The sequence below is a fragment of the Leuciscus leuciscus genome (assembly GCF_965113295.1).
Source record: "Leuciscus leuciscus genome assembly, chromosome: 9".
Lineage (NCBI taxonomy): Eukaryota > Metazoa > Chordata > Actinopteri > Cypriniformes > Leuciscidae > Leuciscus > Leuciscus leuciscus.
This window is the reverse complement of record NC_138733.1, coordinates 37,529,852-37,556,684: the sequence shown is the minus strand read 5'-3', so window position 1 is coordinate 37,556,684 and position 26,833 is coordinate 37,529,852. Positions and strand designations below refer to the sequence as shown.

The following is a 26,833-nucleotide window of genomic DNA, read 5'->3' as shown; positions in this document are numbered from 1 at the left end:
TTCTCATTAACCACTACGCTATACTGCCGACGTAAAACAACTGTAATGATAAATGACAACGATGAGACAGCGCACCTTCTGTCTTTCCATTCTTGAGCATGTGTACCAGACCAGAGTTCTCCATCTCTACAATGGTCTTCATGTGTTTGGAGATAAGCTCTCTCTCCACCACCTTTACGATCGGCTCCTCCGTCGTTTTATCCAGACAGTGTATCACTCGCTCAATCTCCTCGTTTATCCGTGCCTCCACTTTCTTTATGTACACACTTGCACTGTTCTCAGCTAAAAACTTTTGACTTTCCATCTGAAAAAGATTCATATATACAAAAAATATAACAAATAAATAGGTTTAAACCAAAAGGAGAAAAAAACACACACTTCAATACATCTTTATGCACAAATAAAAAAATCAGTCATTATTTACAGTTGTGCTGCTTAATATTTTTTGGGAACCTGTGATACTTTTCTCAGGATTCATTGATGAATAAAAAGTTAAAAAAAAACAGTTATTTAAAATATAAATCTTTTCTAACAGTATAAAATATACTAACACTTTTTACCAATGTAACACATCCTTGCTGAATAATGAGTATTAATTTCTTCAAAAAAAAGAAAAAAATTACTGACCCCAAACTTTTGAATGGTAGTTTTAAATAAACGCAGTTTAAAAAAAAAAAATTAATCAAAGATTCCTGAAAAAAGTAACACAGGTTTTAAAAAAATATTAAGCAGCACAACTGTTTCCAACATTGATAATAAATCAAGATATCAGAGTGATTTCTGAAGGATCATGTGACAGTGAACACTGGAGTAATGATGCTGATGAAAATTCAGCTTTGATTCATTGAAAAAAATCATATTTTAAAGTATATTAAAATAGAAAGCATTATTTTAAATTGTAATAATATTTCACAATATTACAGTATTTTCGATCAAATAAATGCAGGCTTGATGACTTCTTTCAAAAACATTAAAAACATTATTTTTTTATGTGATCCTTACATGTCATTTATTCCAACTAATAGAGAAATACTACTGCAATAAAGTGTAATCTAGCTTTACAAACCTGAAAGAATTCAGCAGACATTTCTAAGAATGGGGCCTCAAAATCCTCCTCATAAACAGAACGTCCTTCCAATCCCAAAATCATTAACATTTGACAAGCGTTACGAATGGCCCCCCTGAATGAAGACAAACATTTATTTACAATCTATATAAGAAAAACCTACGGTTAGATAACTTTTCCTGTTACATTTAATACATTCTGTCTGTCTGATGGTTGTGGAAAGCAGTGGAGCTTCAGTTATCTTCTGCAATGGCAAAAATCTGATTGGCCTACTCTGTGCTGTCTAACATTAAACATGCTGTTTGCAATGAGGATTTATGTGCGAGTACCGAATGGTTTAAAATTGCTTGAAAGTTTAAATTGGCAGAACAATTACAAAAAAGTGACAATTCCGTCAACTGTCCGGAAGCGAGAGAGAGAGAGAGAGAGAGAGAGAGAGAGAGGTCATAAATTCAGGCCCTGATTAAACATATATTCTATTATACAGATATTTGTGGAACAAATGTCCAGAACTTCTCCAAAACTATTGCAGATCTAGAAATTGCTATTTTCCAGGTTTTTCACGACCATACGAACCCTGGTGTTTAAAAAAGTATGTGCAGTTTAACATCAGAAACATGAATACGGATTGAACTTTTAACAAATGCTGCAAAATTGTTTGTGCATTCAATAACTTTTTTCACTTTTTTATGGTATTTCACAAGCAGGAGAATCCATTCTCAGACCTTTACACCATTTTTATAAACATGCGCTAAAAATACCATATAAAATGTCATTTAATTAAAAAGAAATTTTTTAACATTGTGAGAACAAAAGACAAACACAAGCTTCTTCAAATGGTGATGGTGATTGTGAAGTGCAATACTGAGCAACGGACTTTGAATAACTATTGAAAAACATCACACAAAAACGTTGCTTGTGTGATTATCACGTTTACTACAAAACACTCATGTTCATTATAAACAAAGGGGATTACGGACTGAAGATTGACACCCATTCCTGGGGTGTAAAGTACTTGAAGTACAAAGAGGGGAATCTTTAGTTCACTGGACTACTTTTGACTAGGGATGTACCGATATGAAAATTTTACCGATATTTGAAAGCCGATAACTGATATATTGGCTGATAAATCTAAATCCAAGTTTTTATATAATTTTTGAGAGCCTGAATACAAAAACAAAAGTCTCATCATTAAAAGCCATGACCTAAACACACAATTATAATGTTCTCATGATCATTTTATGGAGCCGATATGACAGATTTGCGCTGCACATGTTGCACTGAACTGTATTTTCCTTTTTGAAGTGATTCCAATCATATTTCAAGCAATTTAAAACCATCATGTTGAACAGTGCACATCTGAAGCGTCTCAGCTCAAGGAAATAATACATTATTTCTCGGCTTTAATATATCGGCCAAATTTTCTTATCAGGCCGATAACGATAACATTAAAACTGAACATATATAGGCCAATACCGATATGGTGGCCGATATATCGTGCATCCCTACTTTTGACTACAGATACCATCATCAGTCGGTGAGTTGGTCACCAGACAGTTAACAGCTTAGCAGTACCGGAAGGCTTTTTCTTTTTTTGTATGATATACTTTCAAGAAAAGAAAAAAATTAAGGCTAGGATTTGAGAGGCTTGAAACATTTTTGAAATAAAGATAATAGTAAATGTTTTACCAAGTTCTGATTTTAGGATGATTCTGACAAAAATTAATTTTTCTGCAAGCTTTTCTTCCCACGGTAAATGTAGGTGTCTTTCCGAAAATATGATATCCAAATGATATAAAGAGTTAATTTAATTTAAAAACTACTGTGCACAAAGTGCACATGTAAAACATTCCAGAACATAATTTTCTATTTTAATTAATTAAATTTAAAAATAAAAATCTTGAAATAAATGTTACATTTGTTTAGAGCTTTTTTATACAAGTCAAAATCAGTAGTGATTTTTCACTGTTATTTACAACAGAATCTGCAACAGGGCTGTCACGATTCCTCATTACAGTACTCGATTTCAAAGAATCCTCGAAAAAATCATTTATAAACCTACACCAACACAGGAGAATACATCAATATGTTTCTAAAATCCCATCAGAATTTGGTGTAAACCACATGAAAGCATGTTTCCGTCCTGCCTTGTATCAGCGGTTCAGGCTAGTGGTGGTGTAATGGTGTGAAGGATATGTTCTTGACACACTTTGGGACCCCTAAGCACTAATTGAGCATGGTTTAAACTCCACAGCTGACCTGAGTATTGTAGCTGAACATGTCCATCTCTTTATGACCACAGTGTACCATCTTCTGATGGCTAATGATGGGTGATGCTATCTAAAAATGTAGGATCTGTAAAATGTATTATGTTTTTAAAAGATGTCTCTTATGCTCACCAAGGCTGCATTTATTTAATAAAAAATACAACAACAACAAAAAACAGTAATATTGTTAAATATTATGACAATCTATCAAGATCTAAGATCAAAGCTGGATTTTCAGCATCATTACTCCAGTCTTCAGGGTCACATGATCCTTCACAATATGCTAATTTGATGCTCAAAAAACTTTATTATTATCAATCTTGAAAACAGCTGTAAAAAAAAAAAAACTGGATTCTTTGATAAATAGAAAGTTCTATTTCATTTATTTGAAATAGAATCTTTTCTAACATTATAAATGGTTTTACTGTAACTTTTAAATCAATCAAAATGCATCCTTGCTGAATAAAAGTATTGATTTTTGTATTGAATTATTGTGAATTAAAGTATTGAATTCTTACTGGCGCCAAACTTTTGAACGGTAGTGTATAATGTTACAAAAGCTTTCTATTTCAGATAAATGCTGTTTTTTTTAACTTTCTATTCATCAAAGAATCCTGGAAAAAATTTACATATCTGTTTTCAACATTGATAATAATAATAAACTTTTCTTGAACATCAAATCATCATATTAGAATGATTTCTGAACGATCATGTGACACTGAAGACTGGAGTAATGATGCTGAAAATTCAGCTGTGCATCACACTCAGGAATAAATTACTAATAAATAGAAAACAGCTGTTTTAGATTGAAATAATATTTCACAATATTACTGTTTTGTTTTAGTTTTTTTCTGGTATTTTTAATCAAATAAACGCAGCCTTGGTGAGCAGAAGAGACTTCTTTGAAAAAATCTTACCGATCCCAAACTTTTAATTTACACTTAAAAGATGAGTTAAACTAAAATGAAGGACACGTGCAGTAGGGTGTCTGTAAGAGTGCCTGTGTAGAAAGAGTAAAGAACTACATGTCTAATTGGATTCTTCACAGAAACGAGTGAGCAAAAACTACATCAAAAACAGCATATAGAAAAATCTAAACAATAATTTGTCGCTATTTACTGATATGCAGGATGTTTATAACAAGAAAATAGTCTGTTCAAACGTCACAGCAATCGTCCATGTTGAACGCAGTCTTGCTTTCGTGTAAGATACATAAACGATATTACTGTAAACTGTGCAGGGCTCAACACTAAGTACATTTTCACTAGCCCCACCCATGTCGTAATATGGCCCAAAAAAATCATCACAATAAAAAAAATTGTGCCACCATTTTAAATTCAAAATATAGAATCTTAGTTTTTTTTTCCCCTTCATGCAGTGACATATTACATATCCAAATATCAGCTTTATATGAAAATGTCTTTTGCTTCTACATGGCGACTGCTAACCCTTTGCTCATGTCACATCAAAAACGGTCAGAGAAAGAAAGCATTCTGTGGCATAGAATAGAAAAAGGAAAATAAGAAAGATTGGAAAAAATGTCCAAGTATGTAAAGAAAGATTGGTAAAGCTTAACTTAAAATAGCTATTAATTAATTAATAATATTAAGATATTCAATATGCGACACGATAATGCTTTAAGGGTGTAAAGTAAATTTAAATATTTAAAAACCAACTGGTAATTGATATAACCAACATGCATGTTCTGTGAGTGCTCACCAAGACAGGAATTTTGACATATGTGTGTGTATTTAATATAAATGTAAAATTTAATTAAATTTTATCAATCAATAAATTCCTCTTGAAAAGAAAAACTTTGTTGTATTATTTTAATTTAATACTGTGAAGCTGCTTTGATACAATCTGTATTGTGAAAAGCGCTATACAAATAAACTTGACTTGACTTGACTTGTATTTGGCCATATAAGCTGCAGAAATGAACTGAAATCTAAAACGTAGAGTTTTCGTAATCTTTTGAAGTATTAAAATCATTAAGTTATTGTAAGCCATTGCGATATACATATCATTTGTACATTTGCGATATTTTGATTATTTCTATATGGTGCAGCCCTATTCAGGTGACATTAATATCCGTTCATTTTTTTTTTTTATGGACATTCAGTTGCTTTACATTAAGAGGATGAATGTATCCCTATTATTGGGCTCCTCCTCATATTTACCGATGCTAATGCTTTGTAAAATTGACACAGTGTCATATTTTTCATACCGGTATGCTTTATGCATAAAGACATTTTAAAGTTATAGTTCACCCAAAAATGAAAATTCTGTCATATTTACTTACCCTTATTGTCGTTCCGAACCTCTATGACTTTCTTACTTCTGCGGAACACAAAATAAGATATTTTGAAGAATGTTGGTAATCCAACAGTTTTTTACCATTAACTTCCACTGTATGGACAAAAAACACCAAGACATTTCTCAAAATATCTTATTTCGTGTTTCACAGAAGAAAGTAAGTCATACAGATTTGGAACGACCTGAGAGTGAGTAATTGATGACAGAAATGTAATTTTTTGGTAAACTATCCCTTTAATGAAAAACCCCTCTACATCTTGATTTAATTAAAGTTTAAAGAGTCCATTAAAAATATATATAATAAAGAACAATAGAAAATAGAATTAAGTACAATAAATTGTGGAATTTCTTTTTTGTCCACACTCACTTGTGTTATGGCAAGTTTGACTTTTAATATTTCAATATATAATTCTGACATATTACCTATTTTATGTTAAATTTCTCAGCACTTTTTACACCTCAGTTCATTCCAGGGTTTAAACTCAGACCTTCCAAGCCAGGGGCTCATGCTTTAATGTTGTGTGTGCACAAAAAGGGAATAGCAAAGAGAGCATATATGGGGCTCACATCAGGATGTATAAAATGTACTTGGCGAAGAACTTTGCAAATGTAGGGTTTGATCAATTAAAAAATATATATATTGTGTACCAACAAAAATTGCCATATTGCTATGATTAATTACACACAGATTTCTGCATAGTCTATCTCTGCTATGCAAGCACACATCATGTGTAAAGTAGACCAAAACAAGAAGACACCCACCTGTCCACCACCTCTCCTTTTCTCTCACGGGCAATCATGTCTAGTAAGGTCTGCCTTAAATGGTCCCGAATGCAACCATATCGAACCACCTGGTCTCTGAAGATGATGAGACCTAGATTATAGACGTTCTCTACATTATTCTGCTGAACATACACCCGGTCCTATACAAAGACAGAAGGGGAGACAGAGAGAGAGGGATAAAGCTAATAAAGAAGATAAAGCTCTTCTCCAAGCAACAGTCAAATTAGTTGGAAACATGCACAACCACCCAGTAGGAGAAACTAAAATACATCTGCAGTTCCTGGAAGAAATTCAAGTGCTTGCGAGGCAGCAAAAGAAGAGCTACTGTAAAGTTGATCAGGAATTTTTGTTCTGCTTTTATTAATCATGATTTTTCAAAATGGTGCGCTTGTATGCTTTTCCTAGACGTCAAGTCACCTTTATTTATAAAGCGCTATTTACAATATAGATTGCATCAAAGCAGCTTCACAGTGATAACATGAAAATAGTACAACAAAGTTTGTTTCTAGAAGAAAATTGCATCATCGTCCACCTTAAGTAAGGCAGATCAATAATATTGTTGAATATTAAATGTCCCGAACTAAGCAAGCCAAAAGCCAAGGCAACAGGCGTGAGGGCGTTAACCGCTGTTCTCATAAACTCATATGAATGCGCACAGGAGAGAAATGGCTGAGATTATTATTATTATTATATATTTAGATTGGTAAATAACATTTCGGTTTGTTTTTCACCAAACCGTATCATGTCTTCACTTGGAACTTAAGGCACAAGTCACACACAATTATTTTATGATACTTTTGCATCTTTTTTTAAGGGATAGTTCACCCAGTAATGACAGTTCTGTCATCATTTACTTACCCTCATGTTAATCCAAACATGCATGACCTTATTTCTTGAGAAACACAAAGGATATTTTGAAAAATGTCTCATTAGTTTTTGTCCACACAATGAAAGTCAGTGCTGTCCAATCTTGTTTGGCCTCAACCCCTCTTGTGTTCTGCAGAAGGTTTTTGTGAACTCCAGAAAAAACTGTGGTTACAAAATGTTCATGTATAATCGCGTATGAAATGTGGCTTTGCATTTGCTGAAGAAAAGATGCGTTCTGTCAGGACATAATGACAGTTTTAACAAATATGAAAAAATACATTTTTACAAAAGTTACCTACTGCAGCTTTAAGCTGGACTGTGACGTTATTTTCTTCTGGAAACAAAGATTTTTTGCATTATTTTCCTGTTATCTCTGTGAAGCTGCTTTGAAACAATCTGTATTGTAAAAAGCACTACTATAAATAAATGTGACTTGACATTATATATGGCCTCATACAGACATATTCATTTCCACACAAAAAAAACGTGTTTGTGTTTATCTGGAGAAAGAAAGTCATAAACATTGGGGATGGCATGAGTGCGAGTAAATGATGAGAGAATTTAAATTTTTAGGTGAACAATCACTTTTAGTTACCTTAAGGCTGTCATCAATTATTTTTGCCTAATTTATTAAGTGTTCTGTTATGCATTACCGCAACGTCCTTAGTAACCATTTCACTCCCAAAAAAATTAAGAGTGTGTTCACAAATGTAGTTCGGTTCGTCTTGGTCCGTAACAAAATTTTTATAATTTAGTCCTGGTCTGCTTAGTGTTCAATTTAAATACACTCACCTGATTGGTCGGCTTTTATGACGTATTGCCTATTTTGAGACGGAACTAGGGGTGGAACGGTACATGTATTCATATTGAACCGAAACGGTACGGGTGTCACGGTTCGGTGCATAAATTTACACGGAGAATACACGGTATAAAAATAAATAAAACTTGCGTGCAAATTAATTAATGTAATGCGGAACTACTGTTAGATACGCGGGTTCTTTAGGTACACCTAATCTGTAATCCCACTTTAGCTCTGAAGCAGGCTGCGATGTAAAGATTGCAATGCTGGAATATGTTGTGTGTGTGTGTGTGTGTGTGTGTGTGTGTGTGTGTGTGTGTGTGTGTGTGTGTGAGTGAGATGCGATCGAAAAGTCGCAAAGTGTTTACTTATATTTGTGTGCGCGTGTGTGTGCTTGATCAAACAGTGGAAAAATAAAAACATACTCCATCATTTTGTTTATACAGGACATCATTCAAACTGCAAAGTGTTTAAGTTAATTAAAATTTTAAGGAAAACAAATATATTCATCTGAAATGTAGCAAATTAATTTTCAATTCATTCAGGTACAATTACCAAACATATCTCAAGGTCTTTTTGTCTTTTTATTCATTTAATTAATAAACTAATTATATAAAACTATTGTCAGTGCACTACAAATAAACTGGTTCTATGCCTTTACTTTATTAATAAAACTTACAAGGCTTAAGTAATTTATTTTCCTTTGGTGGTCCAGCCTGAGACATGCACAAGCCTTCTGCATTTTTGGTTTGCTTTTCCCTCCATTGTACCGAGCTCGTACCGAACCGTGATGTCTGAACCGAACCGTGACTTCTGTGTACCGTTCCACCCCTAGAACTTACTGAGCATCCAAAACAATGCTGTGTGCTGTGTGACTAAATGCTCTCGCTGTATGTGCGTAGCCTGCATGTGATGGTATTTTGACCAGCTGAGAACTCGTGAAGAGCTTATAAAATGTGTAAAAGAGTCAAGACAGCGTCAGGAATCCCTCCGTCACACAGACACAACAGATCTGCCTGTACCGAACTGATGGCAACATCACGACTATGACGAGAAAAAACGACATGCGTGAGCATTGTGCCCTTTTTAGGGTCTCATCTTCCTGTTTTTGGTTTGTTTACATGAACCACACACACCAGAGTTCGTTTTAATCGAACCAAACATGCCAAGTGTGAACAAAACAGGTCCCTTAATTGAGGAAGAGGGAGTACAGAGGCACATGAAGTCTTGTTCAAGTAACTGATGGATTATAGTGGCTTCGGTGTGTGTTTTTTTTCTGTGTTCTTTTCAAAGAATGTCTTTTTTGTTCCTGGTCCAGTTTGGTTTATGTTTCTTGTTTACAGTCGCACACAAAGTGCCGTGACAAGGGGCATCTCAAGAGGTATCGAACGACAGAGAATTAAAATGAGAATTACAACAAGAAAAGAATGCACCTAACCAGAATTTTTGAGGAATTATCAATACAGTGATGCCTTGCAAGCCCTGTAATAAGCTAACATTCACACAGACAAGTACCAAGACAAAGATCAAACAACACACAATGAAAGGTTGCCATGAGGACCCACCATGTACATCAAGATGTCTCTGATCATCACCATGGCCGTCTGGTGGTCATTCCAGGCTTGATTCAGTGTTTGCAGAAAGTTGTTATTCAGGGATTTTAACACATCATCGCGTACCTTTTAAAGGACAAACAAAAAATGATATAAGGGAAGGATAAACAACCTGCTAATTCATATCAACCCAGCAAGCAGAAACCCAACTTGGTATGGTGTAATTCATTAATGAAGCACTTTTCTTTTTCAACTTAAACACGACATTAAAAATCACACCTCAAACCCACTTAAGAGAGTCACTCTTATTTCATTAATCCAGTAATGCCTGTTCACACCAAGACAAATGTTCAGAGCCAAAACATTTTCATTTGAGTGAATGTCTGTTGACGTGTCTGTGCTGTGCAGACCAACACACACATTCACACTCATTCTCTACTCTTTACTTCCATTTAAGATTGTATTTAACTCATTTGACTGTTCTTGTGAAGATACTCGACAAAACTTAACTGACATTTTGGCATAAATGTGTGTGTTATGGTTCGTTCAAGCGCGAAAGAGAACTCGATGGCGCGCTGTCGACTGCGATACTGGCGCGCGTCTTTCTGTGTGTGTGTTTCAGGAGGACATTCACTGACAGCGCGTTCTCTTTTGTCTTCTCGCGCATTGATAGTTTAAAACATTTGCGTGAAGGAGAGCATGATCATATAACCCAAAGGATGACAGAAAGAACGGACGCTGCGATAAATATTTTAACACGTTAAAGCTGGACAAAAATTAATCGCATGCGCAGCACTAACGTTAGGCTACGTGTCATACATTGCTGACAGAAAATGCTGTGGTTTAAAGTGGACTAGTTTTCATGGTAGGCTTACACAGAAAATCGGGATTTTGGAAAGTGTCCCCATAGGAAATTACGCCCGTGGGTAGGACATCATCCCCAAGCTTCATGAACTAGCGCTCCTTTCACCGACAACGCTAACGTGACGTATAAATCTCAATCACACTGTGTTCCTAGGCCCCGCCCTGCTCTGCTTCTGATAGGCTTGTAACGTTAGTAAGAGCTGCGTTCCTTTCATATGATTGGTAGGTGAAATCAATTGACTCGAAAATATTAAACCGCATGCAAGGTCCAACATTTTTGTATTTATTTTTTCTTCCTCACAGCCGCACGCCGGAGATCCGGCACGGTGCCGGAATACTTTAAGCCCTGGTGACAGATTATTTTTATTCTAATTTCTAATTATTTTTGCGAAAGGACAATGAATAGCAGAGGAAAAATACGGAACCAGCTCTCCCGTCTCTGTGGAATCTGAACGGCTGCTGGAAAACACGCAAATAACGTTTGACCTAATTTCTTCAGAAGAGTGTCAGAAACAGAAAGTTGCGCACCACTGGACTTTTCCATAAGCGCCACCTACAGTCAGAGTGCAAATTCACATTTTTATTCCGCCCTTCTGCTGTTACTTTTTTCTTTGGTCTAAAACATGCGAAAATCCAACAATCTCCTCCACACATTACTTTCTACCCCCGATAACTGGTGCTGGATCTTCCTGTAGCTTAAACAGCACAGAATTTCATTAGCAACACCAAGGGCATATGATAACATTCTCAGTAAATGCATGAACTTTGGACGAAAGCATCTGCCAAATGCATAAATGTACATGTATCAGTTCTTGTGCCAGATCCAGGACTCGGCCAGGGGGGATCTACGAACTGTGGAAATGCACAGAATGGGTACCAGATCAGACACCAGCACCCTCATGGTGGAAAAGAGGAAAGATAGAGACACATGGCTCTTACTTTGTTGATGAGATGTTCTGTGACCACCTCCCTCAAGCCTGTATAGAGCTTCTCTCCGTGTTTGTGAAGGACCATGGTGTAGGCGTTCCTGTAGAGCTCCTCGAAGCTCAGCCCACTGTTGTTTTTCCTCTGGATCTCCTGAATGGCATTTTTCAGGAGATCCCAGATGTTGTTGACATATTTCTCATCCATGGTCATCTGTAATGAGGTGGAGATAAAATAAGAGGGTAAAAACCATTAAGAGAGAAAAGGTGATACAGGTTGCTCAAAACTTTTGAAAATAATGTGATAATGAAGGTTGCCCGATTCAAAATATAGCCTAAAGCATCAGTACATTAGGCTTACAGAAGCAGTACCTTCCTCTTGCTATGACTCAGCATAACTTTGAATTGGTTACAGATTATGAATCTAACCTAAATTAGACATTAAATTTATATACAATGTAAACAAATGTGTGTATGTGATTGCATTACATAAAACAACAACAGACAAAGCGCATTTTTCTTAAAGAAAGATAACACAAACACCCTTGTCAAGCAGAACATTTCACGAAACGACAAAATTACTGTGACATTGCATTTTCTGGCTGTCATGGAAAATGTCCATAGTTAATATGATACACTATGAGTAACATATGGTTACTCTACTGGGACACCAGTGTGAACTTTAGGCGATGGCTCAGAGAAGTTAGTTCTAAGAAAATATACAATAGCAATGTGTTTGTTTGATAGGACAAAACTTGAATGATGTTTTATGACACTCATACATTGTAGCTTGACCATATCCATAGTCTACTGAGGCAGTGCCGAAGTCTTGGCCAACAGGTGATAGAGGGGAGTCGTCTCAATGTTTGAGTATCTTAAAACCTGAATATTCAGCTCTAACAGTTGTGAACAAATCAATAGATGTGATTCAGAACAAGAATGCTCGTCAGGATCGGTTTATTTTGGTTTTACAGTATTGACTATTTAGACGAGGCCAACTGTAAACATCTCTTGCAGCATTAGTGCTAGTGAACTTGTTTCTTCGCTGGCAATAACTCAACGCTCATTAAAAGCGTGTCACATCACAGATGCATTTGCGCTGGTCATGTGTGACATACACAAGTAAACGATAACGTTACATCATGGAAAAAGTTATCGTAGACAAATCAACCTGCCAAAAACAACATTACTAGAGCAAATCTTTTTGATTAGTGTTTAACTCAAATTGACCGGTGATTGTACATGCTCACTGAGGGAACCTCTGCAGTAAAAGCATTGTATTTGGGTCATCGCGCATTTATTTATGATTATCTAACTTACTGCTGTTAAACAGGTTAGCCAGCTAACAGGCTCGTTGGGTTGTGTCATTATGACCAAAAACAAACAAAAAAACAACGCAATAGATTCTAAACCTAGATCAATCTGACACTCCTCTCATGATGGCTATTTGGCTATTTGACTATTTGTGGGATTTGGGAAAACATCGAGGCAGTGTGAAGGGATTTGTCCACATAGGCCTGTCTGCTTGAATCCCCGGAGCTCGAGTGATTGTCCCGCCGGCTCTGAACGCTCATACTCACAGGAAAGGCTCGTATCCTCATCTTGGTGTCTTTTTTAGTGCCCCCTTTGCTGAGATTTGACATGTCTGGTTTATTCCCCGCCGTTGTCTCCTTTCACATGAAAGTCTTCTCTGACAAAAGACGGGGAACACGTATACTGAGGCAGCGCTGAGCCCCCACTTGACCTTCTTTACGAGTCTCACTCTTCGGACTTGTTGACAACCGCTACGCGTTCAGCTACTTTCGGGCTCTAGTGATGGCGGACACGCAACTCTCACAGATTCTCAACACTGAGGTGAACTCACGCGAGATCTTATACTTAACATTTGAAGATTCTTTAATATATGACATAGCCCATTAAATATAGGTAGCCCTCAATATTTTCGAAACTTGTACTTAATTAATAACTGTATTTCGGAAGTAAATGTTATTGGCTAAAAACTGTGCCCTATAAGTTAGTTTTTTTTTTTAAATTGGGGTCTGCTGACCCCCAGGGGACTGCAAGGGAGTGACAAGGCTAGAGAAAAGTTTTACAAAAAATATATAATAATAATAATAAATAAATAAATAAATAAATAAATAAATAAATAAATAAATAAATGCGTAAAACAATGAATTAGATCTAAATAAATACATAAATAAATAATGTTATTAAAATAAAAAAGGCGAGTTCGTTGTTTATCTATTAAATAGATTAAATAAAATAAAATAATATTAATAAATACAAATGTTACTAATATTAAATAATAAAAAAAAATATTTTAAATGTATTTTATAATATTAAGTTTTAATGTGTATAAACTGGATGTTTGTAAAAGACAGATGCCTTAAATTTTAGGGTGGGGGTCCCTCAAACAGGGATGATCATATTTGGGGGTCCGTGGCATCTAAAAGATTGCAAACCCCTGCAGTAACAGTAAGTTGCATTCCTCAAGGAGGCGCTTGACCGCCCAGAAATGCTCCTTTTTTAGTCATATTCTCATGTTATTTGGCTAATTCGAGGGGTTGGTGCACACCTAGGCTAACATTTCCAAAGATTAGTAGCTGCCATACAAATGGAAATCTGTCCCAACAATTGCTATAAATAGCATGTCTTGATTTATCCATTAAACACAAACAACTGTAATTGGTCCAGTTGGACAGGCACTGGGAAAAGTAACAAGTATCACGTGACAACGCTGTCTTCAGCAACGATAATAATTTACTCCAAATAATGCAATACTAATCAACAGCACACACTGAAATTGATGACGTTTTCAACACAATTTCTGCTCACGAATGTAAAGGCTTCTATTGGATCTTTCAAACGACCCAATAGAAGCCTTCAGATTCAGTGGGTGGCGCTGTCGCCTCACAGCGAGAAGGGCCTGGTTCCAGGAGGCCTTTCTGTCTGGAGTTTCTCCCTGTGTCTGTATGGGTTTCTCCCACAATCCAAAAACATGCAGTATATGTTAATTCGAGATGCTTGGAGTCTGTGTGTAACCTATGTGAGTCCTGGCGACCAAAATGCATGCTTGTGGCGAGAGATGGCCCATACAATCACCAAGACTGAACGACTTACAAGACTGAACGACTGAAATGGTTAATCAATGAATTGGATCATTGAAGGTAAACGTCATATTATGCCACTACGCTGTACAGAGAGCTATGTTCTACCTAGAACAAAATACGATATTGGAATAACATTGTAGAGAATGTACCTTTTTTATTGCTATTTTTTAATTGCAATTTTAACAAACTACGGATACAAACAATAACACACAAACAGTCTTTCAAATGGTAAACAAGTTATGGCATAATAGTTAACTAGAGAAATTATTTAAAAGTAGCCTAATTAACATATTGAAATGTTTTCTAAGAAATGGAAGAGAAAAAAAAAAGAAAGAAAGATAAAGAAGAAAAATAGGCCACAAAATGCGGATGAAAGCATATTAAGAAAGAATATTAACCATGGCACAAGTTCTAGATGTTTTTATAGCTTACTTATTAATAGACATTGAGATTGTGTATTTGCATTTATAAAACTTCCCAATAAAAGGAAGGTTTATACAAAAACCTTTGGTTAGATACTTGTCATTTATATAAAACCCCAAATTGTTATGTCTATAAGATAAGGAAAAATTACAAAACACATTTTGGATGACCTACAGTTTCAGATGAAACCTCACAAAAAGAGCAGGATGTGTCAATGTAACTTATACATTTCTGCAAAAAAAACAATTGTTTAAGATATTTCTTTAACTTTATTATTTATTATTTGTTAAGAAAAATGTCAGAGGGAGTGACCATACATACGGCTACTTAAAATAATCAAAAATGTTATTCCAATAAGTAATGGTGGAAGGAATTGAGGGATCAAGCTCCAAAAATAAAGACCTGATTTTGCAATTGGATTTTTGTACAGAGAATATTCTTTCTGGAAAGAAATTAAAACTATTAATAATTGCAAAATATCTCTTCCGTCTAATATAGATGGTGTGACTGGTCCTGATGAAATTTCACAGTTATGGCGGAAACATTATTGTGAACTACTAAACTGTGTAAAAAGTAATCTGTCTGTGGTGGATAATGTGGAGTATAATGATGATGTTGTTATTACTTCTTCTGAAATCCATGAAGTAATATTGAAGCTAAGAGATAATAAGGCATGTGGTCCGGACCATATTACAGCTGAACATCTTAAACTTGCCAGTAAGAAACTGTGTCCTTTGGTGGCTATGTGCTACACAGGGTTTTTTTTTCATGGAGAGTTACCTGATTCTATGCTGTCTGTTGAGCTGGTACCTGTTATTAAGGATAAAGTGGGGAAGCTGAATAGCTCAGATAACTATAGGCCAATAGCGTTGGCCAGTGTTATGTCAAAAGTGTTGGAGACAGTTATTTTGTGTAGACTTGAGAGGTACGTCCTGTCTACGGATAATCAATTTGGTTTTAAACGAAAGCATGGTACTGATTTATGTATTTTTGCACTAAAGGAAATTTTAGATAGATATAATAAACAAAATTCCACAATGTTCTTGTGCTTCATTGATGCCTCTAAAGCATTTGACCGTGTTAATCATCAAAAATTGTTTTTAAAATTGATTAAAAGTGGGGTTCCAGGCTATTTGATTAGAATCTTGGTCTATTGGTATTCTCATCAGACAATGAGAGTTAAATGGGGGAGTGTAACAACGGCTCCTTTTAAAGTGACCAATGGGGTTCGACAGGGTGGAATTTTGTCTCCTTTTCTTTTTAATGTGTATATGAATGATTTGTCTATGATTTTAAATGTTTGTGGTACAGGCTGTAGGGTTGGTGACTCACTAATTAATCATCTTATGTACGCTGATGACTTGGTCATTTTTAGCCCATGTAGTGCTGGTATACAACAGCTTTTGAGACTATGCACACAGTATGGAGTAGATTTTGATATAAAGTATAATCCAAAAAAGAGTAAAATTATGACTATAAGAAGTAGAGAAGATAAATATTCACATTTCCCTGATTTTTATCTATCTGGTACTGTACTTGATGTATGCACAGATATTACATATCTTGGACATATTATTGCAAATGACCTGTCTGATGACAAGGATATTTATAGGCAGCGTCGTAAGCTGTATGTGCAGGCGAACATGTTGTGTCGTAAGTTTAGTATGTGCTCTGTCCCTGTGAAGATTTCACTCTTTAGAACATACTGTACACCGTTGTACACTGCCTATCTGTGGTGCCGTTACAAGCAAGATAGCATTAGAAAGCTCACAGTAGCTTATAATGACAGCATGAGGCTGCTGCTAAGAGTTCCACGAGACTCCAGTGCAAGCCATATGTTTGTTAGTGCCGGGGTACCTACCTGTGCTGCAGTCTTGCGTAACTTAATGTTTAGATTTATGGGTAGGGTGTCTGAGTCAAAAAATGACCTAATTGCTGTGTTAACTAACCCTAGACGAAGTTCTGTAAGATTGTCGTCCAGACTGTGGAACCATTGGGGTACATGTCTGTATGTCAGACACTGAACACTGTGTGTTTTACTATGTATGTGTTTTTGTGTATGTGTTTTTTAATATGTATGTGTTTTGTATTGAATTATGGATCCCTCTGGGTCTGGAAATAAAAGTTTCTCAAGTTTCTCAAACAGTGGTTTCACGGCTTGGGGGAATCATGGAGCCACTATTATTGTTTCTGAAGAGCATACAAATTTGCAAAGAGATAGCCTTGAAAACTATATTAAATTCTTACACTGGAAATTGGTATCTATAAGCAAAATCAGAGTAGTTGAATTAATTACCATCATTATCACACAGCTGGTTCACTAACATCACTCCATTACTGAACCAGTTTTCAAGAAACAGGGATTTTCCTCTTATGTAGAATATTACAGTTATTCCAAATAAACAAATTGTGTGGCGAGAAATTATGCTTGTAAATAAGACCCCCAAGCCAAAAGCATTTGCTGATTTAAATTGGAAAGTGTAATAGGAAATTTACTAATAGAATAATTTCACATTAAAAAGAAATCTGTACCTCCTAATTGAGAAAATAAAGTACTGTACTACTTATGGCATGAAAAAACATTAACGAACATCAGAAGATATGTATAAAAAAAAAACAGTACAACTTACTGAATTGTATCACGCATGTAATCACTTAATCATTGTTTCAATCGCAAGACGCCAATAAAGCAGCTTGTAAACATTGTCACGTAACATTTACTTCAGGAAAGACATTTAGTGTCCATGAACTCGTTAGTTAACAAGAGAAACGAACTCTAGCGAGGACAATATGCTTTATATAATATATTATACAGTAAATTTCTTCTTAAATAAACATTAAAGAGGTGTGTGAACTCGCAAGTACGATGTCAGGCACTGTAATTTGCTCTGGCCCCCTTCCTGTTCACAGGAGTGATGAGATACTTAGTAGACTGTGCTCACTCAATGGCTGGCTGTCTAAGTGGTGTCCGCAAAATAATATAGAATTCATAGACAAATGGAAAGGTTTTTGGGGCAGACCTGGCCTGTTGAAAAGAGATAGTATTCATCCCTCCTGGGATGGTGCCGCCGCTCTTCTCTCTAGTAATATGGCACATAGTCTTAGAGATCAAACATGACAATCTGGGGCTCAGGTCAGGAAGCAGACAGACATTTAACATTTACATTTAGTCATTTAGCAGACGCTTTTGTCCAAAGCGACTTACAATTTAGGACTAAATTAAGCGAGTCATCGTGAAGAGGCAAAAACGATGCAAGAAGTGCTCAAAATACAACGTTCAGGCATTGTTCAGAGTAGCATAAGCCCAATAAGGGAGGATTAAAGGAAAAGGAAAGAATTATTATTCTTAGGTTAAGTGCTCACGGAAGAGATGAGTTGGCTCTCTGTGATGGAAACACGAGAAGTCGCTCGTTGACCGATCGTAGGCTTCTGGTAGGGATGTAGACTCGTAGGAGTGAGTGAAAGACTGGCTAAACTGACCGTCTGCTAACTGTTTCACGTCACTGAGGTCAGATAAATCCCATCACATAGAGACTCTTTCACCTAGATATCATCATATAGAGACTGTGTCTGTTCCCAGAACTAGGAAATACAAAAAAACTATAATAGGCCTATATATATATATATATATATATATATATATATATATATATATATATGGGGTGACCAACTGATAAAGTTTGGTTTGCTGAATATGATCCGTTTCTACAAAAGCACTTTTTGTAAATGATATTTTGTATATGATATCACATTTATATAGCGCTTTTTACAATACAGATTGTTTCAAAGCAGCTTTACAGAGATAACAGGAAAATAATGCAACAAAGTTTGTTTCCAGAAGAAAATAGTGTCACAGTCCAGTTTAAGTAAGTTCAGTGGTGTTTAATTTTTGTTGTAAAAAAGTTATTTTGTTCATTTATATCTATAGCCGCTCTGGAGAAAACCGTGATGTCATCGTCCAGCTCAGTTCAGTTCTCATATAATGGTGTTAATGCAGGCAGATCAATATTATTAAAGGGATAGTTCACTTTGAAATTAATTTTTGGTATGTTTTAGCTTACCTCAAGGGCATCCAAGATGTAGGTGTCTTTTTTTCCGCAGTAGTTTCAATTTTGATATTTTTAGGTCAAACCGTTCTTGTCTGTCAGTCATATAATGCAGGTCTATGGTCATTATCTCAAAACACAAGCACAGAGTCCAAATTAAAACAATTCCCCGTCGTCCAAATTAAACAATTCCCCATTGTAAGTACACATTGATGGCCTAAGACACGAAACGAGCGGTTTGTGTGAGAAAACGAACAGTATTTATATCGTTTTTACCACTTATACGCAGCCATGTCGAAGTGATCTGATCTGACGTGTGCGCACTGCGCAGACTGGTGCATAGATATATACACTAGATGTCGCCTTGTCTACGGCAGTTCATTGGAACGAATGTCTTTAAGGCGACATCTAGTGTATATATCTATGCACCAGTCTGCGCACACGTCAGATCAGATCACTTCGACATGGCTGCGTATAAGTGGTAAAAACGATATAAATACTGTTCGTTTTCTCACACAAACCGCTCGTTTCGTGTCTTAGGCCATCAATGTGTACTTACAATGGGGAATTGTTTAATTTGGACGACGGGGAATTGTTTTAATTTGGACTCTGTGCATGCTCTTTGAGGTGGTGACCATCGACCTGCATTATATGACTGACAGACAAGAACGGTTTGACCTAAAAATATCAAAATTGAAACTACTGCGGAAAAAAAGACACCTACATCTTGGATGCCCTTGAGGTAAGCTAAAACATACCAAAAATTAATTTCAAAGTGAACTATCCCTTTAAAGGCGACAGTGGTTAATAAATTCCATTCGACATTTGTACTAGCTACTGTATACAGGCTAAATCAAATTTTATCAAAAATTTTGCTTATTTTATAGAAGAACTCGATGTTGCAACAGAAACTATAGACTCTCTTTTTTCCAGCACTTTATACACGGTTGCTCATTTGGCGTTATAGAAGATTAAGAGAGCAGCCAGAAAAATGGAGAGCAGCTGGAAGAAAACAAAACTAGAGATATTTTGTATTTCGTGGAAGGAAAGTGTTTTTGCATACAAAAAGCTCTAAAAAACTGCAAGATATGCTTACTTTTTTGCTCTCTTAGAAGAGAACAAATACAACCCTAGGTATTTATTTGATACAGTTGCTAAATTAACAAGAAATAAAGCTTCAGGTGTTTCCAAACAGCACAGGGGTAATGACTTAATGAATTTCTTTACTTGCAAGATTGATTCTATTAAAAGAGAAAGTATAACCATGCAACCATCTACTACAGTATCGCATCAGACGTCACGCTATAGACCCCCTGAGGAACAGTTCCATTCATTATTTGCTATAGGAGAATTGTCTAAACTTGTTAAATCATCAAAATCAACAACATGTATGTTAGACCCTATACCATCTAAGCTACTGAAAGAGATGCTTCTAGAGGTCATAATTCCTCTTCTTAATATTATTAATTAATAATTTTCATTTGGATACGTACCAAAAACTTTTAAGCTGGCTGTTATTAAACCTTGAGAGAATTAGGCAGTATACTCACAACTATGTTCCTTTTTAGAAAGAAATTGTATATATGGTAAATGGTATACATATCATGGTACTGAGACTGCTCACTGAGTTACAAATTATTTGCTCTTATAACCCGAACTCTCTAGTGTTACTGTATCTTAGAGCTGCATTGGATACTATCGATCACAACATTCTCTTGAATAGACCTGAAAATGATGTTGGCATTAGTGGAATTGCATTGGCATGGTTCAAATCATGAGAGGAGAAGAGAGAAGACTCACTGAGATTAAAATCTCTTTTACAGGAGTGTCCTGGCCAAGATAGGCAGCTGAGTTTACATATACAGTTATACATCAAAGTTACGACATACAAAAAACAAAACAAAAACAAAAAAGAAGAAAAAAAAACCTCATTACATATAAACATAAACCATGCAACTGGTTAAAAACATTTACACAACATTAATTTACTCTGAAGTAGACATGTGCCGGTATTCGGTAATGCGATAAATCGCGGTAATGAATATGCACGATATTGTTATCGCGGGCACTTCAAAATACCGTGAAAAATAATAGATCCGAATTTAGATTTTTAGAACGCGCATTATAGCTTATTTTCCATCAACCGCTTAAACAAACACTGCGTATATGCTGCGCGAAACACGTGCGCACTCTGATGTAAACAATCGCCACGTGTATAAGCATGCGGCCGGTGCGCACTTCTAGTCTAATGTAAACAGTCCTCACATGGAGAAGCAGCATGTGGAAGGAGGAACGCCACCGCCTACAGTCTATGGCCGCCGCCGATCTATCCGGATCCATCCCGCTTCTAAAAGCAGAGCTGCCAACTCGACGCATTCAGCGCGAGACTCTTCACACTTCACGCCACACATCCGTTTTCTCACGCAGAGAAAAATCGCGGAGCAAAGAGGACACGAAGACCGTCAAACAAGACAGAGCAGGTTACTTTTGATATGAAACAGGAGAACAATTGTGTCACAGAACGTTACATTTAAACCATTTAATGACCAGCAGCATGTTAGATGACTAAAACATATAGATAAAGAGGAGTATTTTGCTGAATATGTGCACTGCACTTTTTTACATATTTATTATATTTTTTACGTGTGTCATTACATAATTGTTATTATAATGAAAACCACATTATATTTGATTTAATTAGTTATTTGTAACCTTTAATAATACCAGCTGATAGGGCTCTATATGGTTACATAGCATTATGTGAGATATTTATTTTTCATGAGAAAAAAATAACATGTGGGCTATCTACTGTAGCCTTCCTAATATTTATCCAAAATTAGTCAATATTGAATCAAAATTTAAATCAAATCCCAAGTATTGAATTGAAATCGTTAAATTTGTGTTAAGCAATACAAACAGTAGCCTACCAGTCATTGTACCATGTAATCATTGTAACATGTTGTCACTAAACTTAATAAAATTCAGTTTATTTACCAAATGTTTTGACAATCACAATTACACCTTGTGATGCAAGTTTTATTTTATTTTTTGCATCCTCCCCCCCTAATCCATTTGTTTCTCATGTGCAATTAAAATATCGTGATAATACCGTATACCGTGATGAAAGATCACTCAATTAATCGCAGCATGAAAATGTGATACCGGCACATGCCTACTCTGAAGATTACTTAATACAATTTTAAATTGACTACAAGACACAACATTTTTTAGCTTCATCTCAGTCTGGAGAAGATTCCAATCAGAGGTTGCATCATGTTTAAAAGAGGTTTTACCAAGCTCGGTTCTGGCAAAAGGCACACACAGGTTGTAATTTGATTCAGAACGCAATGAGTATTGCCAGGCAGTTTCCGTTTAATAAAACAATAAAGATAAGAGGGCAGATAACCCAATATAGCTTTATATATCAACAAATACCAGTGCATTTTTCTTCGAAAATTCAACGAAGGCCAACCAACCCTTCTGTATAGGTCACAATGGTGTGTTGAACATTTACAATCAGTTATAAATCTCAGAGCACCATGGTACAAAGCATCCAAAGAGACAAGAAGATAAGAGGGAGCGTGCTGATAGACTTCATCCCATAGTCAAAAACTGGTAAAAAAGTAGCAGGAACTAGTTTCTTCCTCGCATTAAATGAGAAACATGACTTGTTTCTAAAATAAAATCCAATTTTTTTCTTGAGTTTTTGCCTCAAATATTTGAAATGTGAACTAACCGTAATGTTATTGTAAATGTAATGTTAATTATCGATAATAATACTGAGGTTTTTTAACTCTGATACTGATGTAATCAGACTCCCCTGAGAAGTCCAAAGAGAGACTGTATTTTCAGAAGAAATTTATGAGTATGAAATAACATGCATTTAATTTTTTTTATCATTTAAGACCAGCTTCAAGGCACAAAACCTATTTTGGGTGATATCGAAAGCAGATTGTAAAAAAGCCACAGATTGCTGCTTATAGGGAGCTGAACAATAAATAATAGTATCATCTGCATGAAAAATGAAACCTTGTATTATCAATATTAAAATTTATATATATGCTGAATAATAGCGGCCCCAACACAGATCCTTGAGGGACTCCCTTAACAACCTCCAGTGGATCTGACTGAATACCTTCCACCTGTACACATTGGGTTCTTCCCTTTAAATAAGCAGTAAACCATAAAATAACATTTTCTGATAGTCCTACTGATCAAAGCCTTTTTAATAACATATCATGATCCACAGTGTCGAAGGCCTTTGATAAATCAATAAAAAGACACGCACAGTGTTTCTTGTCATCTAAGGACTCCACTATGTCATTCAAGACTTTTAAAACGGCTGTAGACGTACTGTACCCTTTACAGAATCCAGATTGGTTAATAGACAAAATATTATGACTATTTAAATACCGTGTCAATTGCTCATTAACTAATTTTTCCAAAAGTTTAGAGAGAACACGAAGTTTAGATATGGGTCTATGTCATAATGTATGCCGTTTGGGACCAAGGGAGGTGATACTTATATCACTGAATAAGATTCCAATTGTCTTTGATGAGGTTTATTTTCTTGCAAGAAAAGGCCAGCAGTCGTACAGTCACACAGAGTGGCTGCAGAATGTGACAGTGAAGGGAGGGCATCTTTTCTCCTTTATAGTCTTGACTCCCAGAATGTTATCTTTCTAGGCCAATGATGGTATTTTTGACCATTTGTGGAACATTCTTAGACTTGTTCATCGTATTGTATCCTTGAGTGGAGGCCCTCCTGTCACCTACCAACACTCCAATACAATTCCATATTAGAATAAGCTTTGTGTGTGCTCTTTTACTGTCTTATGATGGTCACACAGATCTTAAAGATACCATTTCTTCCACAAGTGTAAACCAGGATAATCCAAAGAGAGTGAATTTTAATAATCAAATATCAAAAATTGTGATACAAATTACAAGTCTGTGAATACGAATAAAGAAAAAGAAAAAAACAATAAATTAAAGGGGAAAAAATAATATTTACGAACGCTTTACTCAGCGCACACTTTTTCTAACAAAGAACAAAGTAAATTTGCTTTAAACAGCACAAACACAACCTCCGCTTAACTCACTGACCCCCGTCCTCCCCAAAGGCTGAAAAGGTCTGGCTTAAATACTCTAAATTCCCACCAGAATAGTAACTGGACTTGTTGGTTTAAACTCTGTATCCAGATAGTGTGAGAGAGAAAAACAAAACAAAACAAAACATTAATCTCTTAATTACAGAAGAACTGGACATCTGTGGTAACAGAAAATGACAATTACTGAATATGCAATCATTAAATATTCTTTGAAATATTTTCTTAATACATTTGTAAAAGGAAAATAACCTTTTGGTACTACATTTGGTACTTTCCATATATTTAAATATGCGACCCTGGAAGCGCCCACCCATTTGGGAAATCCCAATCTAACCCGGAAGTAAACACCAGCATCAAAGCCATATGGCTGACAAAGGAGATTGTCTCCATTCATCAAACTTTGAGTAAAAAACAAACAAATGTGTAATGTCGTTATATCATGAAAACTAAAAACCGAATTTTCTGATTGCCACATTGCATCGAAGCTGCCTAAAGTGCAGCCTGTCAGAATTTAGATTTGTTTTTCTAGCCTTAGCCCATGCGGCATTCCACTCTTGAATTAGATCACATAAGGCGGTCGAAAACCATGGATTATCACGGCATTTAACTCTATATTTTCTCATGGGTGCGTGCTTATTGATAATTAACATAAAACTATCATAAAAGTATTCCCATGCCCAATCAACATCCGGTATTAAAATCAATCAATTTGAGCAAGATCGTATAAGAATGCTTGTTCAATAAAATATTTCATAAAATGCCTAGTAACCATTTTTTTATTTTGCTGAGGTAACTTCATATTTTTAACTACTGTCACAACACTGATATAATTTGCGAATACAGAAACTGAAGAGTATTTATGTGGGACATTTGTAATGTCAAGATCTATTAAAGTAGATTTTTCCAGAGATTTCGAGTTAGGCCTAGTGGGTGAGTCTACCAATTGAAAAAGATTTAGATTATCACAAAGCATTTTAAAATTATCGGATATCGTATGCATCCAATTCAGATTAAATTGGATGCAGACACAGAGACTTATCTGGCCACTATCAATTTGTAGTAGTAAACGAAGAGATGTCATATCGAGTTCAGTATGGAATACTGCAAGGCTTAGTAATAGGACTGTTGCTTTTCACCCTGTACATGCTACCCTTGGGAGATATCATTTTTGAAGCATGGGATTAGTTTTCACTGGTGTGCTGATGATATTCAGCTGTATATTTCTTCACGCCCTGATCAATTCACTAAAATTCACAGAATGCATAGTTAATATAAAAATGGGATGACTAGTAATTTCCTACAACATAATTCTGAAAAAAAAATAATATTTTAAATATTAGACCAAAAACCTCTGCACGTAATAACCTAACACGTGTCTTGATGGCTGCTCTGTCAAGTCTTCGTTGTCAGTTAGGAACCTTGGTGTGTTATTTCATTTGAAAGCCATATTTCTAGCCTCTGTAAAACTGCATTTTTCCATCTTAGGTCATGTCACGTGTTTATGACCTTAAAGGGATACTTCAGGATTTAGCATTAAGCTTTGTATTAGTAGAAAACCTGTAGTATTTTCGAATTACCGTGCTTTCCTCCCTCATGTCCCCCTGAGACGAGAGATTTATGTATTTTTTGTCTGGAAAATCGTCATTTTGCGTCATCGGAGGATTTTTTGGCCAGAGGCTAAAGACTACAGCCAGTAGTAGGGGCTGTCCCGCATGTTTTCAACCCGCCCATAGAGGGTGGGATCTCACTCACAGAATGTACACAGTGTCAGACATCTTTTTTTTGGAAGCTAAGCTAGCAGGCTCTCATTCTGTGGAGAAAGCTGAGTAGTAGGGGTTACCGTCCTCTTCTGGCCGTCGAGATCGTCCAAAATGTCCAGGATTCGGCTTTTGCTTTCTGCAGTCGCCATTCATTGTTTACATGCACACCTTTTGTTTCAGTCTAACTGAATTCATTCCGATTGGTTAATCTGAATGTAGTGTTTACATGAACGCTAAACAAGTGATCGGTTGATGTGCATTTTAACATTGCTAAGAAAATTCCCGCTCCTCCGTGAGAGATACGAGACCGGTGCGTCTCAGTAATCACGCCACCGGCCTCGCGCCTTTCTCCCGCGCCCCTCAGCCTCGTCCTGCTCGCCACAGTAAACATAATGAATGGCGACTGTAGAACGCAAAAGCCGAATCCCGGACATTTTGGGCGATCTCGAAATCCTGGGCAGACTCCTCACGGAGACTCACTAGTAGCCTAGTCTTGTTGTTTTAAAGGTGTCATGACCCACATTTTGCATTTTTCCACGAGAATCAATGTATGTTATGATTGCCTAACGATTATACACTGGCCGGGAAGCCGATATTTAAAAGTGAAGCGTTTGTTTACCTCAGGGTTTGTAAAATATCCCACGTGCACGCGCACTCAAATACGAGATTTTGATTTCTACCCTGGCTTGACGTCACGACGGTGGAGGATATGCCATATATGGACAGCGCAGCAGGAAGCCACGCCCTACTCCTCTCCCCCTCTCCCCCTCATATTCATTCGGCAAAGAAAGATGGAGAAACCAAGTGCACACCTGCGTTGCTCTGTGGTTGACTGCCATAAACAGCATTCTAATGTGTTTTCTCTACCCAAAACGGACGAAACTATCAGGGATCAGTGGATGAAATTCATTTTTAATGATGCTGTCCCAACAAACCTTTCAACTG

General features: G+C 36.1%; 1 protein-coding gene across 1 annotated transcript in view; it reads right to left on the bottom strand.

The window, feature by feature from the left end:
• cul3b (cullin 3b) overlaps positions 1 to 13,269 on the bottom strand; it is a 28,338-nt gene extending 15,069 nt beyond the window's left edge. Inside the window, exons 1-6 of the mRNA XM_082180632.1 lie at positions 13,019 to 13,269; positions 11,455 to 11,652; positions 9,664 to 9,777; positions 6,412 to 6,572; positions 1,067 to 1,181; positions 76 to 304 (exon numbers count right to left, since the gene is read on the bottom strand). Of these exons, the coding sequence (XP_082036758.1) occupies positions 76 to 304; positions 1,067 to 1,181; positions 6,412 to 6,572; positions 9,664 to 9,777; positions 11,455 to 11,652; positions 13,019 to 13,081 (880 nt within the window). The 5' untranslated portion in view covers positions 13,082 to 13,269. The remainder of the gene's footprint in view (positions 1 to 75; positions 305 to 1,066; positions 1,182 to 6,411; positions 6,573 to 9,663; positions 9,778 to 11,454; positions 11,653 to 13,018) is intronic.
• Positions 13,270 to 26,833: the final 13,564 nt, after the last annotated feature.